This window comes from Oncorhynchus clarkii, chromosome 29, assembly GCF_045791955.1.
Source record: "Oncorhynchus clarkii lewisi isolate Uvic-CL-2024 chromosome 29, UVic_Ocla_1.0, whole genome shotgun sequence".
NCBI lineage: Eukaryota > Metazoa > Chordata > Actinopteri > Salmoniformes > Salmonidae > Oncorhynchus > Oncorhynchus clarkii.
Window position 1 is genome coordinate 18,172,223 of NC_092175.1, and position 24,151 is coordinate 18,196,373.

The 24,151-nt window shown below is 43.1% G+C and overlaps 1 protein-coding gene across 1 annotated transcript in view; it reads right to left on the reverse strand.

The window, feature by feature from the left end:
- LOC139388049 (transmembrane protein 132C-like) overlaps nucleotides 1-24,151 on the reverse strand; it is a 213,297-nt gene that overhangs the window by 118,043 nt on the left and 71,103 nt on the right. Inside the window, exon 3 of the mRNA XM_071134548.1 lies at nucleotides 15,587-15,730. Within this exon, the coding sequence (XP_070990649.1) occupies nucleotides 15,587-15,730 (144 nt within the window). The remainder of the gene's footprint in view (nucleotides 1-15,586; nucleotides 15,731-24,151) is intronic.

A 24,151-nucleotide genomic window follows, 5' to 3' on the forward strand; every position in this document is an offset into this window, starting at 1 on the left:
AGGTCGGGTGATTGTGGAGGCCAGATCATCTGATGCAGTACTCCATCACTCTCCTTCTTGGTCAAATAACCCTTACACAGCCTGGAGGTGTGTGTTGGTTCATTGTTGAAAAACAAATGATATTTCCACTAAGCGCAAATCAGATGGGATGGCATATCACTGCAGAATGAAGTGGTAGCCATGCTTGTTAAAACTTCTTAAGGCTAGGCACTATTTTCACGTCCGGATGAAAAGTGTGCCCAAAGTAAACTGCCTGCTACTCAGGCCCAGAAGCTAGGATATACATATTATTTGTTGATTTGGATAGGAAACACTCTGACGTTTCTAAAACTGTTTGAATGATGTCTGTGAGTATAACAGAAATTATTTGGCTGGGTGTTGTCAAATCAATCCCATTAACAGGATTGGCGCGCAAAGGGATCACTAAGAAGTTAAGTGTGCCTTAAATTCTAAATAAATCACAGACAGTGTCACCAGCAAAGCACACCAACACCAGCACACCTCCTCCTACATGCTTCACGGTGGGAAACACACATGCGGATTTCATCTATTCACTTGCTCTGTGTCTCATAAAGACACAGTAGTTGGAACCAAAAATCTCATATTTCCACAGGTCTAATGTCCATATGCTCATGTTTCTTGGCCCAAGCAAGTCTCTTCTTCTTTTTGGTGTCCTTTAGTAGTGTGTTTTTTCAGCAATTCGACCATGAAGGCCTGATCCTCTGAACAGTTGATGTTGAAATGTGTCTGTAACTTGAACTCTGTGAAGCATTTATTTGGGCTGCAATTTCTAAGGCTGGTAACTCTAATAAACTTATCCTCTGTAGCAGAGGTAACTTTGGGTCTTCCTTAAATGTAGCTGTCCTCATGAGAGCCAGTTTCATCATAGCACTTGATGGTTTTTGCAACAACACTTGAAGAAACTTTCAAAGTTCTTGAAATTTTCCGGATTGACTGACCTTCATGTCTTAAGGTAATGATGGACTGTCGTTTCTCTTTGCTTATTTGAGCTGTTCTTGCCATAACATGGACATGGACATGGTCTTTTACCAAATAGTGCTATCTTCAGTATACTACCCCTACCTTGTCACAGCACAACTGATTGGCTCAGACGCGTTAAGAAGGAAAGAAATTTCAGAAATTAACTTTTAACAAGGCACACCTGTTAATTAAAATGGATTCCAGGATTCATGAAGCTGGTTGAGAGAATGCCAAGAGTGTGCAAAGCTGTCATCAATGCAAAGGGTGGCTACTTTGAAGAATCTCAAAAATGAAATATGTTTTGATTTATTTAACACTTTCTTGGTTACTACATGATTCCATATGTGTTATTTCATAGTCTTGATTGCCTTCACTATTATTCTACAATATTGTAAATGGTCAAATTAAAGAAAAAACATGAAATGAATAGGTGTGTCCAAACTTTTTACCGGTACTGTATGTCTCCATTAAATCTATGAAAACTGGTATTGCCAAAGTTATCACCCTCTATAGACATGGGGATTTCAGATCTTTAACAAATTATCGGCCAATTTCTGTACTACCATGTTATTTAAAAATCCTAGAATAATTGGTGCGTAAGAGAATCTTCAAACATTTAAATCAACACTGTATTCTATATGAGCGCCAATACGGTTTTCGTAAAAACTATTCCAGAGATATGGCTCTTTTGAAACTTGTGGATAAAATCTTAACAGCTCTTAAGAATAATGAATACGCTCTTGGCATCTTTTTAGATTTATCCAAAGCATTTGACACGGTTAATCATGAAATATTACTTTCAAACGTGCTTATTATGGTTTTCATGATTATACATGTAATTGGTTTTATAGTTATGTTTACGATAGAGAACAAATGGCTTACCACAGCCAAGATATCCTGTGGCCACTTTGTTCTTCCTAATCTATATCAATGACCTTGCTGCTGTATCTTCTACATACTTCCCATTCTCTTTGCTGATGAAACCAATTTGATTTTATCACAAGAATTTTGATTCACGAATTAATGAATTTAACTCAGGTATGGCCACATTTTCTGAAAGGTTCCAGATATACAAATTATTTTTAAATGTTAACAAATCCAAAATTATAATTGGGAATAAAATGGAACAAGTCAGATCCACAAAATCTCTCTGAGTTCTAATTGATGAAAAGTTATCCTGGAAAGATCATATTACATTTGTCTGTAGCAAAGTGATGAAATCTGTTGGTGTCATCAGAAAGATTAGTGGTTTGGTTCATCAGGCTTGCTTCCTAACCCTATACTATAGCTTAATTTACCCACATCGAATGTACTGTAATATTGTCTTGGCCAGTACAAATGCCTCCTACCTACACAAATTACTCATCATAAAAAACACATTTGCAAGACTAGCCACCTCATCTAATTACCTAGCACCATCTGCACCTTTCTTAAAGAAACTCAGTATATTGTCTATTTACGACATTAATGTGCGCCAATTATGCACTTTCATCTAAAATATACTAATAACTCCCAAACAGTTTACCTAAATCCTTCAATGGATTCTTCCAGGTTAATTCTTAAATCCATCTCTATAACACGAGACACTGCGATAACCGTCACCCTCCCCAGTGACGCAACTCACATAGTCAATTCTATTATCAGAGGTATCATACTCTGGAATTCTTGTCTTCACATTGCCAAAACCTCATCATCCCTCAATAACTTCAAGCGAAGACTAGGGGTCAGCCTGATGAATCAAACTACCCAGTAATCCCCTCCATGAAGCCTAACTCTCACACTCACACACATACATACACATAATCAAACAGGTTTTTGTCTTGTATACTGAGTATATCATGTACAATTATAATGAATATGCTTTGTTTAACTGATCGAACAATTTTCTTTTTTTTACTTTTCATTTCTCAGAACAAGAATAGACTGAAATGTTTCAGAAGAAAGGTCTTTCATTCTGGCCATTTTGAGCCTGTAATCAAACCCACAAATGCTGATGCTCCAGATCCTCAACTAGTCTAAAGATCGCTAGTTTTATTGCTTCTTTACAGGTAAGAGAGTCTAGCTAGCTATATTTTCAGATATTACACGTTTCTAATTTTGTAAGAAAGTTGTTTTCATCAAGTTAAAGCATACTGTTAGCTAGCTAATGTTAGCTGGCTGGCTCGCTAGCTAACATGATGTGTATGATCTGTGTCGTAATATTATTTGTATCTCAGAGCCATTTGCATTGCTAGTTATAGCCTAATGTTAGCTAGCTAGCTAATATTGAATCTAGTTGGTTAGCTACCTGCAGATTCATGCAGGGTAGTAATGTTATTAGTTGGGATTATGGTTCATTGTTTAGCTAGCTAGCATGTCCAAACAAAAGACAAGGTACCATTTTACTGTACCGTTTTATACCTTCCGTATCCTGTGCATCTGACAAATAAACTTTGATTTTATTTGATATATTGTATGTTTACCGGAGATGGTAATTTGGAGAACAACATGACCTGCACAAAGTCAAATTAGGATATAACGTTAGGCCAATGAGACAGTGTTCAAGTAAAAACATTATCTGGAATGCCCTTCTTTCATTTCGTCACACTCACAACTGTAAGCTATTTTCTGTAATTAGCTTGTCATGAACTTGTGTGAGTTTATTTTCCTGTAATAATTAATAAAATATGTGCAAAAGTGAAGACGTTGTCAGCTATATGATGTGGATACAGTATTATTTGACCTGGCTAGCCAGCTAACTTAATGTAAGCTAGCTAGCTAGCAAGCTTGAACCGAACCCAAACATTGTTTAGAAAATTGTTTTAAGTTGCCTGGTTTGCTAAATTGAGAAATATAGCTACTAAATTAATTTTCAAACAGATGGGTTTATTGGTGTTAAAATACACCAGTTGTGCTATTTTTCACCACCAGGCTGCTGATGTCATGCATTTGAATCCATGAAGAGATGGGTGGGGCTAAGGCTTAAGAGGGATTGCATGATTCTGAATGGTTGTAGACAAAGAGCTCTCCAGTACATGTACCAAAACATTCAAGGGACATTTTCTCTAAAGTGGGGCTACAAGTTTATCAACTTTCAAAGCATAATTACTTTCCCATTGTTCCCCAACTGTTGTTTATGATATACCATTTTCTAACTCTGAGTCTCTACTTTTATCTAATGTAAAAAACACCATTTAAAATTTTGCAACGTAAGACCAAATCGAGCCGGTCGGTCACGTATGAGGACGCAAAAACACTAATTGCAGTCCTTCACCAACACGTTCCCTCTCCCTCGCTCCGGCAGAGCCGAGGATAAGAGACAGCGGTGGCCTCTCCCGACACTCTTGTTCATGTTTTTTGTGCTGTGAGCGGCAATGAGGTCCAATCACCATCAGTGGCTCCAAGTAATTAATCAGGGAAATAGTGGATCACAATAGTGGATCATCTACCATGCATGTCAGGTACTCAGATGCTGCTGCCTGCTTTATTTATTTTTATTGGAACCTAATACAATTTGGAGTTCTCTTTGATTGAGGGGAGGAATTGATAAAAAGGGAAGCGTGAGATGGAAGTTTGATTGGTAATTGTAGGAGTCGAATATGACATCGGAGGACTAATTAAAGGAACTGAATCTAATGGCCAACACACATGGTGTTACACACAGCTCTCTCCCCTGGCCAACACACATGGTTTCACACGCAGCACACTCTCCCAGCAAACACACATCGTGTTACACACAACTCTGTCCCCCAGATAACACATATCCTGTTACACACAACTCTTTCCCCCAGACAACACACATCGTGTTACCCACAACTCTGTCCCCAAGACAATGCACATGGTGTTACACACAACTCCATCCCCCAGCCAAAACACATGACAGAGTGTTAAACATAATGTAGCTCTCTCCCCCAACCAACAAAGGAACAGGGAGGTACTGGCATTTCTCATTACTATATCCCTAATCTCGTCTCTCTCTCTCTCTCTGTAGCAAATGAGCCAAAGGATAAGGTAACTATATCCCTATTCGCATAAACAAACACATGCAGTGCAAACTGAAATATCACATTTACATAAGTATTCAAACCTTTTACTCAGTACTTTTGGCAGCAATTACAGCCTTGAGTCTTTTTGGGTATAACGCTACAAGCTTGGCACAACTGTATTTGGGGAGTTTCTCCCATTCTTCTCTGCAGATCCTCTCAAGCTCTGTCAGGTTGGATGGGGAGCGTCGCTGCACAGCTATTTTCAGGTCTCTCCAGAGATGTAAGTCTGGGCTCTGGATGGGCCACTCAAAAACATTCTGAGACCTGTCCCAAAGCCTCTCCTGCATTGTCATGGCTGTGTGCTTAGGGCCGTTGTCCTGTTGGAAGGTAAACCTTCGCCCCAGTCTGAGGTTCTGAGTGCACTGTACACACAAGCACATGGACACACACACACATGCAAACACACGCAAACACACAAACACAGAGACAGTAAGAGAGAGTGAGAGAGAGAAATATCGAGCGAGAGAGATCGAGAAGATGCCAACACATGTCACACACGTACTTCCAGGGCTGTTTGTCAATCACAGTTTTTTTCACCAATTCAGAAACTAAATCTAAATAAAAACTCTGCAATATAAATAAAAACACTGGAGAATTCACGCAGGGACGTCTAACAGTGACGTTTGTACAGCACTATAACAATTAATTGACAGTAGTACATAGGCTACACAACAATTACAAGCCATCAACAAAACAAGACTCCAGAGAGAGCATGATGTCCCAGACTTCGCCTGAACCTGCGTCATGTGGTGCGTGACATTACAGCACAATGTGAGTGAATACAGTTCTCTCAAAACCCACAGGTATTGTATCGCGTTATATAGTGTGTGTCATTCTTATACAACATAGCAGCCATCTGTCTCCAGATGTAAGACTGCGAGACTTCTCTCTGTGGGCCTATTGTGGAGCGGTCGGATGAAAGTTCCATGAACACGAGCGTAAAGAAAGCCTGAGCTTGTTTTAGACGAGACATTTACATACTCTCTCTTGCTGTACACGTCTAGCAAGAGACAGGGAGAACGGGTGGAAATGCCAGATGAGCGGCCTTTAATGTCAGATATTCTAGCGACATGCTGTTTCTTCCCACCAGCTAACTCATGAGCCGGTTAGGTGTACGACAGCGAGCTCTGGATGGATAAATGAACAAGTGGATGAGTATAGGGATGAGTCTGTTCTGCTCTGTGTACCATGCTACCACACAATCAAACTGTAATGTGGGCAAGCGCTGGTGGAGCACGAAGCGTCATCCCTCTCTGCATCGTATCCATGATCTCATTACCGCTGTATACATAGCCCTGAAACGGCATGTACAATTTAACCCAATTTGATGGATAGTTCTCATGATATGGTAATACCGGCCCCAGGCCATGCTACGGAAAGCAATCCTCCTCCTGCGCATTGTGATATCTCCCCTTCACTTTCTCCTCCTCTCCTCTTTATTCAGTTTTTTTCTCCCTTTCCTCACATGAGCAGCTAGAGTAGTCAGGCCAGTGTGGTGTTCCTGGTATGGGAACCCCCCCCCAGTGCATTAGATTAGAAGGAGCAGAAATTCATCATTCCCAATGTGCCATGAGGAATGGGCACATAATGCTGGATAGTAGTATGTTCTATATGAGGCCCCATGTGTATTTTTGTATCTGTGCTGTGTCAAATTAGCATGTTGGCATTTATTGGGATGACTTGTGAACTGGAGGTAGCACTGCAGGGTAGTCACTAGCTGGCACAGCCACAAAGTCATCAAATCATTAAACCTAACCTTAACCACACTGCTAACCTTATGCCTAACCTTAAATGAAGACCAAAAAGCTTTTCTTATGATATATACCCAATCCCAATAAACATCAATATCTGGATATAGCAGAGATTGCTGTGTTGGAGAGTCATCCGAGGCAATATTCATTGACAGAAAAATTGGAGAGGGGTTTGATATCCTGCCCTTTCCAGTTTATAAGGAGTCAATCAGCCTTAAACTGTTGAGACCACTGCGCCAAAGCTCAACGCACCCTGCCAAAGAAAACAGACAATCAAGGATGAGGCGAGCCTTTAACCACAAGGCCATTGGTACCACATTTACTGCTGTGAATTAGAGCTGAATCAAATATCCCTCAATGCAATCTGATTCCAATGACGACTGAAAGTGACATGAGTCAACCGGGCGTGTGGATGCAGAGATGTTAATGACCGGTAGCCAGTTAATCATAATGGCCCCATAATGCAGATGGCCTAAGCTGATGGGATCAAAACAAAAACCACTGATTTATTTACAGGGACCTGTCATCATTGATGGAAATTCTCAAAATGCATTATATCTCCCTCTGTGACACCGCCATGTCCCACTCAGAATATCCCCTTCCTCCTCACCCAACCTGCTCTCAGAGCATTTCACATTATTCGTATTATATGTTACAAATTTGCAAAACGTATGATATGTTATGAATTCTAGCTAGGTGGCTAACGTTAGCTAGGCTATGGGTTAGGGTTAAGATTAGGGATAAGATCAGATGTTAGGTTAAAGGGTTAGGGTTAGGGGAAGGGTTAGCTAACATGCTAAGTGGTTGCAAAGTAACTAAAAAGTTGTAAGTACAGCTCTGACACACACACAGACATGCCACCAGGGTTTCTTTCACAAGAAAGCGTAAAGTATTCTACAGAGCCATTATTACATGGAACTCCTTTCCTTCACATATTTCTCAAATGAACAGCAGACCTGGTTTCAAAAAACAGACAAAGCAACACCTCACCGCACAATGCCTCTCCCCTATTTAACCTAGATATTTTGTGTTTATGTATAGATACAGTATGTAGGCTATGTGTGCCGTTTTTAAATTTACGTAGTTCTGTCCTTGAGCTGGTCTTGTATATTCATGTTCTGTAATATGTCATGTTTCATGTTTTGTGTGGACCCCAGGAAGAGAGGCTGCTGCTTTCGCATCAATACCAAAAACTTGAGATGCAGACCGGGTCTTGGCTCAGCCGGCAGTAGGATTGTTGTTTAACTAGTTGGTGACAGCAGAAGCCCAGCGGGTCGCCACTTAAACCCTGGTAGACATTCATTTCTCTTGACTCACTCTGTCAGAGACCCTTGGCCAGTTTCAGTTCAGAAGCTTCACAATCTCTGTTTATCAGAAGGAGCACCACTAGCGCTGCTGGGGAGTTTCATCAACAGAAATGTTGGAGATGATGGTACAGGGGGCTGGTCCTGTGTGATTAGGAACTCCAGCTGGCCTTGGGAAACTTATACCATCCATACCCTCACCCAGTTCTGGATCTTCAACACTTCATTAAATACAGCAGCATGGTGCTGATTAACTCGGGAAGATAGACTCCATACTATCTCAGGGTTAGTGTTTCCTCCTTGGAGGAAGGCCATGTAATCAGTCATTTAGCTCTCCTCAATGAAGATGACAGCAAGGGAGTCTTCTATCTGCAGAAATCTCAATTACGGATTTCTCTGTTTCTCTATGGCTCATAAATACGCCAGGGGCACTCTAGGAACATTTGCATATGAAGGTGAGAAGATGCTGAGAAAGAACCTTCTAAAACCAATGCCCATCCTGTCAAGCAACTCATGCTAAAAAGGAAAAGGAAGAAGAAATGAAAGTATCAACAAGTGAATTTTACTTCCTAAAATACTTAATTCACAGCATGCTAGTGATGGTGGCTGTGATGAGCTACACTATATATACAAACGTATGTGGACACCCCTTCAAATAAATGGATTCAGCTATTTCAGCCACACCTGTTGCTGACAGGTGTATAAAATTGAGCACAGAGCCATGCAATCTCCATAGCAAACATTGGCAGTATAAAGGTCCCGTGTGGCTGAGTTGGTAGAGCATGGCACTTACAATGTCAGGGTTGTGGGTTTGATTCACATGGGGGACCAGCACGAACAATTCTGAAAATGTATGCACTAAGTCGCTCTGGATAAGACCGTCTGCTAAATGACTAGAATGAATGTAGAATGAATGGCCTTACTGAAGAGCTTTCGATGTGGCACCGTCATGGGATGCCACCTTTCTAACAAGTCAGTTTGTCAAATTTGTGACCTGCTAAAGCTGCCCCGGTTAACTGTAAGTGCTGTTATTGTGAAGTGGAAATATCTAGGTGCAACAAAGGCTCAGCCACGAAGGGTAGGCCACACAAGCTCATAGAACGGGACTGGTGAGTGCTGAAGTGCGTAGAGCTATAAAAATCTTCTGTCCTCGGGTGCAACACTCACTACCAAGTTTCAAACTGCATCTGGAAGCAATGTCAGCACAAGAACTGTTTGTCGGCGGCGTCATGAAATGGGTTTCCATGGCCGAGCAGACGCATACAAGTCTAAAATCACCATGCGCAATGCCAAGCGTTGGCTGGAGTGGTGTAAGGCTGGTTTTCATGGTTCAGGTTTAATTCCAGTGAAGGGAAATCTTAAAGCTACAGCATACAATGACATTCTAGAAGATTCTGTGCTTCCAACTTTGTGGCAACAGTTTGGGGAAGGCCCGTTCCTGTTTCAGAATGACAATTCCCCAGTGCACAAAGCGAGGTCCATTCAGGAATGGTTTGTCAAGTTCAGTGTGGAAGAACTTAACTGGGCTGCACAAAACCCTGACCTCAACCCCATCGAACACCTTTGGGATGAATTGGAATGCCGACTGCGAGCCAGGCCTAATTGCCCAACATCAGTGCCTGACCTCACTAATGCTCTTGTGGCTGAATGGAAGCAAGTCCCCGAAGCAATGTTCCAACATCTAGTGAAAAGCCTTTACAGAAGAGTGGTGGCAGTTATATCAGCAAAGGAGGACCAACTCCATATTAATGCCCATTATTTTGGAATGAGATGTTCAACGAGCAGGTGTACACATACTTTTGGTCATATAGTGTATCTCTCCTTTTCTCTCACTCTCTCCTTCCTTCTCTCTCCCCCTCAACCTTCCCTCCCCACTCTATCCTTCCCTTCCTTCCTCCACTCCTTTCTCTCTCTTTCTCGCTCTGTTTTTCCTCCTCTCTCTCTCTCTATATCGCTTTCTTCTCTCTCCCCCTCCCTCGATCTCCCTCTCTCTCCGGCAGGGGGATGTGGAGGTGGGTCCTGTGTCCTTGGCAGATTAATGAGGTGGAGAAGCAGACGTAAGAGTCTAGGTCAGCACGTGGTCACCCAGGGGTCAGCAGCCTCATTAACCCTGTCCAGACAGCCCTGTTTAATGGACTGCACCAACAGGGAGGGAGTGTGCGGGGGAGGGGTACTCAAAGTAACCAGGTGGACATATAAGTCATTGGAGTGCTGATGCTGTTTGTGACGGTGCATGTAAAAGCTGTAGTTAATATGAATGCTGAGGCTAGGACTTGACTGAGAATGACAAAGACTGAGAATGCCCTATTTCTCAGTTTCCTATAGACAGTATAGGATTCCCACAGGATGTAAGATGGAAACCTTCCATCTATCAAATACACTTCTGATGTGTGGGGTTGTGTGTGGGCGACACATTCTTCATTCACTAGGCTACAAACATCCTCAGGTATTCTACAGGTTTGTGTTGTGGCTATACCTGAAAGGGGTCCAGCCAAAAACCAGAGCATTATGATAATACATGCAGACCATGGAAATGTGAGTTTGACGCTCAACAGATTGTTGGGGGCCGATGGGGAATGAATCATAGGAAGAAACAAAATCATGCTTTACAAATAGGATTAAAAGACTGCAGTGGTGTGCTCTGTTTCTTTAAGAGAGCATATAGGGAAGTCACCGAAAATATAATAAATGTACACATGGGGATAAAGGATTGATGAGATGTGCTCTGAGAGTGTAGGGCCCTATGAGAAATAGAATAAATGGGGTAGGCACAGGTGATTACATGGCAAATTTTCTCTGGTCCCACAAGCTAATGAGACATTCAGAGATGGATCGACTACGGGAGAGAGAGAGACAGAAAGCAGGAAAATGGCAAGGGAGGGAAAAATGTAGTGAAATCTGAAAAATGTTTAAATCTAAAAACAGTAGGAGGTCAACCCGGTCTTTAGTCAAAACTAAAACAAAGGTGACATCAAAGGTAGTCGTCATGCGAACAGATCAACGACAAATGAAAAGACAGCTCAATCGAATCCCCCTTGCTAATCGTCAATGAGGAGAAGAAAGAGAAAAAAGAAAGTGAGAGTATCATACATGGTGATAAAATGAGACTCTGATGGGGCTTTGCGAGTCGTCAGAGCCAGCTGAGAGATTAGAAGGCCCATTGAGTCCAGGATTAGACACAGGCTACATAGCCCTGTGAGGATCTCACTTCAAGCCCTCTCACAGCATGAAGAATCAATAAAGAGAGAAAACACTGAATGTGTCTAGGCATATAATAGTATATTGACGGTGCTGTTCGATGTAATGCACATCACACTGTTGAATGGAGAGTCTGACTGTGGGGCTATGTGGGATATGTGAGTAATATAACAAGAGAAAATAATGTGTTTTATATTAAATGATAAGGACATCTCTGAAGAAATAATGAATGCACTCCGTTTAACAAAACACAGATATACTAATCAATTGCACATCGTGGCAAAATCCGTTGGACATTCTTACACTTAAATGTACTTCACGTCTAAGAATCAATTGGTTATAAGGATCAAATCATTATTAGATAGTTTTTTTTTCATCTGCAAATTATGTCATTTTAGTAGGAGACGGGAGTTGTACATCTGTAGGCTTACAAACTCTTTAACATTTATATATTTCTGAAATAACTGTATTTTCCTTCGCCGCTCTTTGTGGTTTGACTGGTTGTGTGACGAGGGTACAGGGGGGTCTGCAGGCGAAGGCCTGTGATTGGTGGAGGATTGTGTGAAGGCACAGCTGCTTCCACCTGGAGGAACTGATCCTTTCATTTCACACACCGTTCAAGAGGAATATGAAAAAACACCACAGAGAAGAATGAAATAGAATAGGAGAAAAAGAGAGAAAAATAAGAGAGAACAAGAGAAGGTGGATGAGAGAGAGATGAAAATATAGAAACAAAATGATAGGGGAAAGGAGCGTTTTGGGAACCTCATAGAGACTGAGCGAAAAAAGGAAATTTACAGTAGAAAAAGACTGGAATGCTCTGGATCTTTTTTCTCCTCTGTGATAGTAAACTAATCTCCGCTGACAGAGACAGAGATGACATGGTGACTTTATAGTTCATGGGGGAAATCTCTACAGCACATGTAAAAGTATGTGGACACCTGCTCATTGAGAATCTCATTCCAAAATCATGGGCATTAATATAGAGTTGGTCCCCCCGTTGAAGCTATAACAGCCTCCACTCTTCTGGAAGGCTTTCCACTAGATGTTGGAACATTGCTACGGGGACTTGCTTCCATTCAGCCACAAGAGCATTAGTGAGGTCAGACACTGATCATGGGCAATTAGCCCTGGCTCACAATTGGCATTCCAATTCATCCCAAAGGTGTTCGATGGGGTTGAGGTCAGGGCTCTGTGCAGACCAGTCAAGATCTTCCAAACCGATCCCAACAAACCATTTCTGTATGGACCTCGCTTTTTACACAGGGGCATTGTCATGCTCAAACAGGAGCGGACCTTCCCCAAACTGTTGCCACAAAGTTGGAAGCACAGAACCGTCTAGAATGTCATTGTATGCTGTAGCATTACGATTTCCATTCACTGGAACTAAGGGGCCTAGCCCGAACCAGGAAAAACAGTGAGCTGCAATTGAGGACATACAATTTTTACACACTATGCTCTTCAGGACTCGGCGGTCCCGTTCTGTGAGTTTGTGTGGCCTACAACTTTGCGGCTGAGCAGTTGTTGCTCCTAGAGGTTTCCACTTCACAATAACATCACTTACAATTGACCGGGGCAGCTCTAGCAAGGCAGAAATTTGACAAACTGACTTGTTGGAAAGGTGATATATCCTATGACGGTGCCACATTGAAAATCACAGAGCTCTTCAGTAAGGCCATTCTACTGCCAATGTTTGTCTATTGAGATTGCATGGCTGTGTGCTAAATTTTAGACACCTGTCAGCAACAGGTGTGGCTGAAATTGCCGAATCCACTAATTTGAAGGGGTGACAACATACGTTTGTATATATAGTGTACATTGTTTGTTCCTCTTTTAATCTGCCTCCTGACATGGTTTCATTTTATGATGTCTTTCATTATCTGTCTGTCATATGTCGATGTTTATCGTTCCATAAACATGTCCATTTATGATAAAGCAGTAAACGTTTGGTACGCTGTCCATGGTCCTGAAAGGTGCATTAGGCCTACTCTTTTTAATTTCTCATTCTCTCTCCTCATTTCCCTTTTTTTCTATTTCTGTCCTTTTTCTCTCTCTCTGCCTCTCTCTCACACCACACACACACACACACACACACCTGTGTATTAAACGTTTGGGTGACCAACAATTGATTCCCATTGAAAATCTTATTTTCCCTTGCCCCTAACACTAACCTTAACCCCAAACCCCTAACCCTAAACCTAACCCCTAAACCTAATTCTAACCCTAAACCTAACCCCTATGCCTAAAATAAAACATTTCTTTTTTAGGACCGGCCAACTGTTCTCACGTGTCCCAATTCTCTTTGGTTAACTTTACTTGTGAGGACTTCTGGTAGTAAAACATAAACACACACACACATCAGCACAACCTTACTCCCACTGACCATAGAACCATACTGACTCTAACACTAACCATGGGAGTACGGTAGCAGAGAAATCTGGTCATCTACAGCACGCACACGTAAGAAAAAGCGGTGATTTCTTAGGGATCTCATTAGTGTCAGCGTGGGAGAAAATACAGAAATTAGACCTGAAATACAGCAACTCGTTCGAGAGACTGTCCCCCCCTGGGAACCTGCATCACATACACTACAGTACTTCCTGTTACACCGTGGCTAATTTATAAATCATGGTATTTTAATGATCTCTGCTTTGCCTAGGTAAATTACCTGATTTTAGGGGTACATGTTACCTGATGAATCCTGGGGCCCTGGCTATACCCTGGCTGTACCAGTTTGAATGTCACCGCTGAATATAGAGAGTTGTGGACACAGAGGGACCTTTCTGTGTCCTCAAACACTCAAAGAGGAAGGGTCGTGTGGATCAGGAACACATATGTTTATAACTAGCTACATTACTGTGTAGTGTGTACACACATTACTGTGTAGTGTGCATACACATTACTGTGTGTGGTTTCAGACAGGCTGTTATAAACAACAACATTCTCTTGGGAGAACTATGGAAACCGTGACAGTTATACGAAGTCTAACAGAGATGTGCTTTAGGTCTAAACATTTCCTTACCCATTCGATGCAACTTAAGAGTAATTTGCAGCGCCCAAACCGAATAACTTATGTCGCTCGACAGGATATTCAATTTAGAAGCACAGTAAAAACAACACAATAATATATATATCGTCTTTAGACATCTCCCTGCACAATGCGCTTTCAATGAGGAGAGTGAAAAAAAACGATCTAATAATCTAATTGTATTTGAATATAACTTGTACAGAGGTCCACAGGCAAGGAGCCCAGCTTTGTTTATGTTCATGTGTTTCCTCTCCTCGAGCACAAGAAAACTTTGCTTTGAATTGTACACTCTTAGAAAAAAAAGATGCTATCTAGAACCGAAAAGGGTTCTTTAGCTGTCCCCATAGGATAACCCTTTGAAGAACGCTTTCTGGTTCCAAGTAGAACCCTTTTGGATTGCATGTAGAAACCTTTCTACAGAGGGTTCTACATGGAACCCAAAAGAGTTCTACCTGGAACCAAAAATGGTTCTATCTGGAACCAAAAAGGGTTCTTCTATGGGGACAGCCAAAGAAGCCTTTTGGAACCCTTTTTTCTAAGAGGGGAGGGGAGAGGGAGGGGAATACGAGACACATAAGTGTGGAGGAGGTGTCAGAGAGATGGACATGATGGCCTGTGTGTGGAGTAACAGTTCGAGCATAAGACGTTGCTGGACTGGTGGATTAGAGTTTGGGTCTATTCAGGGTCTTAGAGGTAACACATCCCACGTTCATGGTTTAATTGAGATTAGGTCAAATGCCTTTAGAGTGCACCAAGCAGAAACTGCATAACAAATACATCTGATTGGCTAAGATCAACAGTTTCAACCCTCACAGCCTGATTAAAAACAGCCTGTCGTAGTAGTATTCTTTGTTCTACCATCAAACAGTCCCATGCTTCTTCCAGTCCCACACGTTGGACCCTTGAGTAAGACATTCAAGCTGAGTTGTTTCAGAAAGAACCCCACTGTATAAATGGAAATTGAGTCCAAAGGGAGCCAAGTGCACTAAAGTTGAGCTCTGAAGTTCAGTGGCTCAGTAGTGAAATTGTTATCATTAATGAGTGGTCCCTTTGGGGGGGAGGGGCTGTGGGGCTGTAATAACAGCATTGTTATTCATGAACATTGTTGCTGAGCCTGCTGAGTTAGCAGCATACCAGGACATTTGCTTAGCCCATAAGACATAATTAGGGCCCTGAGTTTTTCCGGACCACATGGTCTGACCAGAAAAAACTCCTGTTCCTACCAATAATCCATGCTATTACAGAACGTCTAATCCCAATTAATAGGTGTTAATCTGACAAGAACCAGGCGCCACTGACCTCTGACCAAAGGTGTTCTCATTGCGGTGACAGTGGAGAGTGACGACCCTATGCCCCTCGCTCCTCACGTCCTGACTCACCGTCCACAGGACTGGGTTACTGGCCCGCGCCCCCAGGAACGCCACGCCATCCTTCAACTTCACCCTGGAGGAGAGAGAGGTCAGAGGTCAGACAACAACATTAATAGGCCTGATTACTATGTGTGCATCCTAAATGGCCCTGGTCAAAATGAGTGCACTATATAGGAAATAGGGTGACATGTCTTTAATGTGATGTCACTGGTCTAGCATCCTCGGCTATGTGCATGTACTGCATTGTACATGGATTGATCCAGGTCTATTCTGATCCAGACACAGATTCCATACCATGGGTATTGAACAAGAGTTCCAAAAGTCTTACATACAGAAAGAGTTCACAGTTCACCATAGGAGAATTGGCTCTGAATAAAGCCAAGCCTCACAGCATACTGTTAGCTAGGCTACGAGGAAATGTGATTTGCAGCAAACAAATGTAACACAAACAGATGGCATGTCGGCTGTTTAAAACCATAAAGACGTTGAATGAACTTTGAATGAATCTTCAAGGAACACATTGCGGAACTATAATAAGCAGTTCAAAACAAGCCAGGAACACTACTTAAACCCAATACAACAGGAATTGAATAACCTATGTCCATATTGACTTCCAAAGGTAGAAACAGGTGGTGCAGTCTATTATGTAAATTCCTCCACACCTGTGGTTTTAAAGGAGCAATCAGAAGTTGCTATATCAATTTTTGGACTCATAAATGAATGATATGTACCCATTGATTCTTGAAGAATATAACTCATCCATCAGAACCCAAAATATAACATTGTTTTACTCCAATGTTTGTAAACAAAGTAAATGTAAACAAACATTATAGAACCTCAAAACATGGTTAAAACTATCATGTTGATGTCATGGACAGTCAGTCCTTGCATCCATAGCTCTGTCTATGAATTTGAGAGTGGTTATATTTCTCCAGCCCTACCCTCAGCTTTTTACCGAAACAGGGGCGGAGATTATGCTTTGTTATTGTTTCTACTGCTGATTGTCGCTTTAAAGAGTATTCAGACCAGAGCTGCCCACTCTCATTTTGATCTGTGCTGTTACCCATGGATAAGGCTGGGAGGCTGGATAGGAGCAGTTACTCTAACCTGCTCTTGTTCTCCATTCTAATGCATGTCCATTTTATTTTATTCTCTGCCTTGTCAAAGGAAATTGCACTGATGTGTCTAAGCGGCTCTCCCTACGTTTTTCCATCATGACAAATTGCCCTGCTGTTACACAAATTAATCAGTGTTTTTAAATAAAAAAATGAAAAAGAGTAAAGAAGAGATACAGTAGAACGACATTGAGGGAAATTGTTACATGGTAAAACGGAATTTTAAAAAAATATGAAAAATCACTGTACACTGGGAAGAAGCTGGTAGCAGGGTGAATTTCTCAGATAAAAAAATATATATATAACAAAAATCGAGTAGCAGATTGTCCTCGTTGCACCGCTGAAAACCGCGAAGGACTTCTAACGCACTGAGAAAGTTCAGACATTACGGTGGATAATGACGTGACAAACCGCGCTCGGACCAAAGGGAGAGAGGCCGGCACACATCTCCCGACTCGGACTGGCTTCTCCTTTGATCTTATCAGGGAGCTGCAGCTAGCAGTAATAACTTGGCTGTGTTCAGTGTGGAGCTCCTGACGAGCCCAGATAAAGGCCAGCTACAGCCGACGCCACTGCCGAGGTGGCTGAGGAGTTATTGATGGCCCCCAGCTCTCTGTATGGGCTTCCCAAATGGCGCCCTATTACCTATTGAGTGTGCACATTTTGACCAGGACCCATAAGGCTATGGTCAAAAGTCGTGCACTATGTAGGGAATAGGGTGCCATTTGAGACATATCTCTGTGTTCTTTCTCAACCTGTGTGGAGCTTCACTCTGTAATGACTCCATCCTGAAGACACACGGGAAGACAATTAGTTGATAAACAAATCGACAGCCCGCATCTATAGGGTTCAGATATTGAACATCAAACTTCAGTTTCAGATGAACGAGGCACAACAGATAATAAGCCCATATGACCGACTCTCTCTCTCTCCCGCAATTCAGTTTTCAATTTAAGGGGCTTTATTGGCATGGGAAACACATGTTTATATTTCCAAAGCAATATATATATATGAACAACAGTAAACATTACACTCACAGAAGTTCCAAAAGAATAAAGACATTTCAAATGTCATATTATGTCTATATACAGTGTTTCAAGTACAAAATAAATAAACATAAATATAGGTTTTATTTACAATGGTGTAGGTGGTCTCTCTCAGGCAGTGCACTTCTCTTGCTGCTTCTCTCTTCTCTCCTCTCCTTTTCTCTCCCTCATTTCCACCCGCTCTCTCTCTCTCATCTATCCATCCGACATGCAAACTCCAGCAGCACGGCCAGCAGAAAACAAGCATCAGGGGTAAATTAAGAAAGGGCATGTTTTAAATGAGATTGGTTTGGCTAATATGATTTCTGGGGAGAGGGAGAGAGGAGACGCAATAAAGGAAAGCAATTTAAAGAGTAGACCTACTTTCCCATGCATCAGCACATGAAGCAGCCTCATTAATTCCACAGCAACCTGTGCATCAGTTAGATGAGTATTTACAGATGTGATGAGGGTGTCAGCAGAGACTAGGAGAGAGGCTGATCTCTCTCTGATGGATGTTCACAACAGACACGCCAGGGCTATCAGTGGTCAAACAGCACGTCAACATGCCCGCTCCACGCCTAATGAAATACGGACATGCATTGATATTAATGACTTTCAGAAAGCAGGAAATTAAACATGAGAAATATGAATGGCCTGCCATTAGGACTAGTGAGATTGATGTACTGGGGTGTGTAAATCATTTGGGAAAGCTATGTATATCATTGATATACAGTAGCCTACATCTGACACATTGCATACACACAACACGCACACACACACGCGCACACACACACAGACAGAGCATGTACCATTATCAGCTCGGGGCACAGATTACCCCAGCTCCCACAAATGGCTTTTAATTGGTGGAAAAAAACTGAGCCAGGGTATAACACAGAGTATGAGTTCACAATAATATACAAAAATAGGAAACATAAGAGCGGGAGGAAAGTGGCCTGAAATATCCATTGAAAGGTTGCTGGACCGAATTCCCAGAGCTGAAGGTAAAAATCTGTTGTTCTGCCCCTGAACAAGGCATTTAACCCACTGTTCCCCGGTAGGCCGTCATTGTAAATAAGAATTTGTTATTAACTGACTTGCCTAGTTAAACAAAGGTTTAAAAAAAAAAAGTAAAATCTGTCACCCAGCAATTTCAGCTAATTTCATTATACTGAAACATGACATTATACCATTATAAGATTTATAAGATACTGCAAATAATAATACATTTCTACCAAATGATTAGACACTGTCACATAAAAAGACAGCACACATTTGGTTCCCATGGTAATGATTGGAGAGAAGAGTTGGCTGAGACAAAGAATTGGCAGTAGAGAGGTGGGAGGGCCAGAGAGCAAAGTGGTGATGGGCCCAGTTGAGAATTCAAATGGAAGCTTGTATAAAGATCTTGGTGGTGAGGTCTGGGCAGGGAGGACGGCTTGATGTAAAGGCAAGCTGAGTGGAAGGGAAAGCTTGCTGGCTCCCTGCACCGGACCAGCCTGATTGGATAAGACAGGACCTGTCTGAGGTTAGACAATGTGAGGGCCCGGGAGGACAGAGACGATTGGCTAGATTTAAAGGAGGGTCCTTCTAACTGTACTCCATCTTTCATGGACTTCGTCGTGGAAATGTCCGGACCAAGGTGCAGAGTGGTGAGCGTACATTTTCATTTATTTATGTAAATGTCGCCAACAAAACAAGGAACAAAGAAACGACCGTGACGCTTACTAGGGCTATACAGGCCACTAACAAAAACAGCTACCCACAAAATACAAAGGGAAAAAGGCTGCCTAAGTATGATTCCCAATCAGAGGCAACGACAGACAGCTGTCACTGATTGAGAACCATACCCGGCCAAAACATAGAAACAGAAAACATAGAAATAAAGAAACTAGAATGCCCACCCTAGTCACACACTGGCCTACCCAAAATAGAGAATAAAAGCCTCTCTATGGCAGGGGTGTGACTAGGGTGGGCATTCTAGTTTCTTTATTCCTAAAGAATGAGAGGCGCCACCAAAGTGGGGGGAACCAGAGGCGGAGGGGGGTCTACGTCCTGCACTAGAGCCGCCGCCGTAAGGGATGCCCACCCGGACCCTCCCCTTTAAAGTCAGGTTTGGATGCCGGAGTCCGCACCTTTGGGGTTGTTTTATTTCTATGTTTTCTGTTTCTATGTTTTGGCTGGGTATGGTTCTCTATCAGGGACAGCTGTCTATCGTTGTCTCTGATTGGGAATCATACTTAGGCAGCCTTTTCCCCTTTTGTTATCGTGGGTAGTTATCTTTGTTAGTGGCACTATAGCCCTCGTAAGCGTCACGGTCGTTTCTTTGTTTCTTGTTTTGTTGCCGATATTTATATAAATAAAGTAATGTACGCTCACCACACTGCACCTTGGTCCGGTCATTTCCACGACGACGCCCGTGGCACCATCACACACAACAACATATACATTACAAGTGGGTTGTTCCATATGATTTCAATCCCTTTCTGGTGCACCCCATTTGATTCGAACAAAACTTTCCATACTTGTTTGCCCATGGTAGAAGTGGTCAGAAAGTTACTTTTTGGACCTGAATGCCATTTAGAAGATAGCGGTGCATTTTGCATACCCCACCCTACCCTGAGTCATCCATGTCTTCATCACTGAAAAATATAAATGGTTGAGTTTGATATCATTTGAAAGCTCACAAGCAGGGTTGTGCATTTTTTAATTAAACCGATGTCATGTTTGAACCTTTAATGTAAATTATTTATAAAAATGCGTAAACTCAGATTTTTTTCATGTTCATATACAGTATGTTGAAGCTTAGACCCTATTTTACATAATCTTAGCTGTTTGTGACCGGAAACATGACCGAATACAAACAGTGTAACTATTCCCTCCGCAAGGCAATCAAACCAGCTAAGCGTCAGTATAGAGACAAAGTAGAATCTCAATTCAACGGCTCAGACACAAGAGGTATGTGGCAGGGTCTACAGTCAATCACGGATTACAAAAAGAAAACCAGCCCAGTCACGGACCAGGATGTCTTGCTCCCAGGCAGACTAAATAACTTTTTTGCCCGCTTTGAGGACAATACAGTGCCACTGACACGGCCCGCAACTAAAACATGCGGACTCTCCTTCACTGCAACCGACGTGAGGAAAACATTCAAACGTGTCAACCCTCGCAAGGCTGCAGGCCCAGACGGCATCCCCAGCCGCGTCCTCAGAGCATGCGCAGACCAGCTGGCTGGTGTGTTTACGGACATATTCAATCAATCCCTATCCCAGTCTGTTGTTCCCACATGCTTCAAGAGGGCCACCATTGTTCCTGTTCCCAAGAAAGCTAAGGTAACTGAGCTAAACGACTACCGCCTGTAGCACTCACTTCCGTCATCATGAAGTGCTTTGAGAGACTAGTCAAGGACCATATCACCTCCACCCTACCTGACACCTTAGACCCACTCCAATTTGCTTACCGCCCAAATAGGTCCACAGACGATGCAATCTCAACCACACTGCACACTGCCCTAACCCATCTGGACAAGAGGAATACCTATGTGAGAATGCTGTTCATCGACTACAGCTCGGCATTTAACACCATAGTGCCCTCCAAGCTCGTCATCAAGCTCGAGACCCTGGGTCTCGACCCCGCCCTGTGCAACTGGGTACTGGACTTCCTGACGGGCCGCCCCAGGTGGTGAGGGTAGGCGACAACATTTCCACCCCGCTGATCCTCAACACTGGGGCCCCACAAGGGTGTGTTCTGAGCCCTCAACCTGTACTCCCTGTTCACCCACGACTGTGTGGCCACGCACGCCTCCAACACAATCATCAAGTTTGCTGACGACACAACAGTGGTAGGCTTGATTACCAACAACGACGAGACGGCCTACAGGGAGGAGGTGAGGGCCCTCGGAGTGTGGTGTCAGGAAAATAACCTCACACTCAACGTCAACAAAACTAAGGAGATGATTGTGGACTTCAGGAAACAGCAGAGGGAACACCCCCCTATCCACATCAATGGAACAGTAGTGGAGAGGGTAGTAAGATTTAAGTTCCTCGGCGTACACATCACAGACAAACTGAATTGGTCCACCCACACAGACAGCATTGTGAAGAAGGCGCAGCAGCACCTCTTCAACCTCAGGAGGCTGAAGAAATTCGGCTTGTCACCTAAAGCACTCACAAACTTCTACAGATGCACAATCGAGAGCATCCTGTCGGGCTGTATCACTGCCTGGTACGGCAACTGCTCCGCCCACAACCGTAAGGCACTCCAGAGGGTAGTGAGGTCTGCACAACGCATCACCGGGGGCAAACTACCTGCCCTCCAGGACACCTACACCACCCGATGTCACAGGAAGGCCATAAAGATCATCAAGGACAACAACCACCCAAGCCACTGCCTGTTCACCCCGCTATCATCCAGAAGGCGAGGTCAGTACAGGTGCATCAAAGCTGGGACCGAGAGACTGAAAAACAGCTTCTATCTCAAGGCCATCAGACTGTTAAACAGCCACCACTAACATTGAGTGGTTGCTGCCAACACACTGACTCAACTCCAGCCACTTTAATAATGGGAATTGATGGGAAATGATGTAAAATATATCACTAGCCACTTTAAACAATGCTACCTAATATAATGTTACATACCCTACATTATTCATCTCATATGTATATGTATATACTGTACTCTATATCATCTACTGCATCTTTATGTAATACATGTATCACTAGCCACTTTAACTATGCCACTTTGTTTACATACTCATCTCATATGTATATACTGCACTCAATACCATCTACTGTATCTTGCCTATGCCGCTCTGTACCATCACTCATTCATATATCTTTATGTACATATTCTTTATCCCCTTACACTTGTGTCTATAAGGTAGTAGTTTTGGAATTGTTAGCTAGATTACTTGTTGGTTATTACTGCATGGTCGGAACTAGAAGCACAAGCATTTCGCTACACTCGCATTAATATCTGCTAACCATGTGTATGTGACAAATAAAATTCTATTTGATTTGATTTGATTTTTGTGTTGAGACAACATACTTTTAAATACAGGGTGGGTGTCATGTTTTGGCTGATAAATGCACACACACCAAAAGGGTAAAACTAACCTGTCTCACGACGGTCTAATGTGTCTATATAATAGAGCTAACATACTGGGGGATTGAGCCCTGGGACAAAGCAAACCTTTTGGGAAGATAAATGAAAGTTAGAACCCTCCTACTGATATCAGGCAGTACAAAGACGCTATGCACCTCCTTAAGCGTCATACGTTACACACTGGACCTATCAAAGACAAAGTAACCCCAAAAAAGCACACGTGACCCTGCCTCGGAGATTCATTAACATTAGCGTAAAAAGTCCAGAGATCAACTCCTGTGGAATTACCGTAATGATCAACACGTGAGATCTTAGCAATGGTGATTATTCTGTCCCGTCTGCTCCCGCTCTTCCCTTCCCCTGGTGCTTGAGGGCGCCAGGATGCCCTGCATCACGCACTCCTGCCATCCATCATGCACACCTGCCTTCCCTCGTCACGCGCATCAGCGTTATTGGTCTCACCTGGACTCACTTATCACCTGTTTATTTCCTCCACTATATTTGTCAGATCCCTGCTCTGTTCCCCACGGCTGCATTGTATTGTTTTTGTCTTTAGTATTAGTTTGCTGACACTGTTCCTGTCTCGTCTATGTCAGTTGTTTATTAAATGTTTACTCCCTGTACCTGCTTCGTCTCTCCAGCGTCATTCCATGTGACAGAATGCAGCAGCCAACATACGAAGCATCAGGGAGTACTAGCGTTAGGGTTGGTATGGAGACATCGGCTCTGGGTCACCACCTATGGAACCGGGGGTGCCGAGCCAGCTCGTCGGGCTTCCACGCCCTAGCTGGCTCGAGAGGTTTCCTTGCCTTAGTTGGCTCAGCGGCTTCCCATCCCACGTCACTCTCCACCGGATCATCGGGCTCCCTCTCTGCAGCAGGATCGACAGGCATCTTGCTTCAGCCGGAACGTCAGGCTCCCATGCCTCAGCCGGATCGTCAGGCTCCCATGCCTCAGCCGGCTCGCCAGGCTCTCGCGCTCCTGCTGGTTCGTTGGGCTTTCAAGCCTCAGCCGGCTTGCCCAGCGCCCATGTCTCGGCCGGTTCCCCAGGTAGGACAACGGGTGGTTCCCCAAGAGGGGGAGGGGGTACTGTCACGTCTGCTCCCGCTCTTCCCCCCTCTGGCGCTTGAGGGTGCCAGGTTGCCCTGCATCACGCACTCCTGCCATCCATCACGCACACCTGCCTTCCCTCGTCACGCGCATCAGCGTTATTGGTCTCACCTGGACTCACTTATCACCTGTTTATTTCCT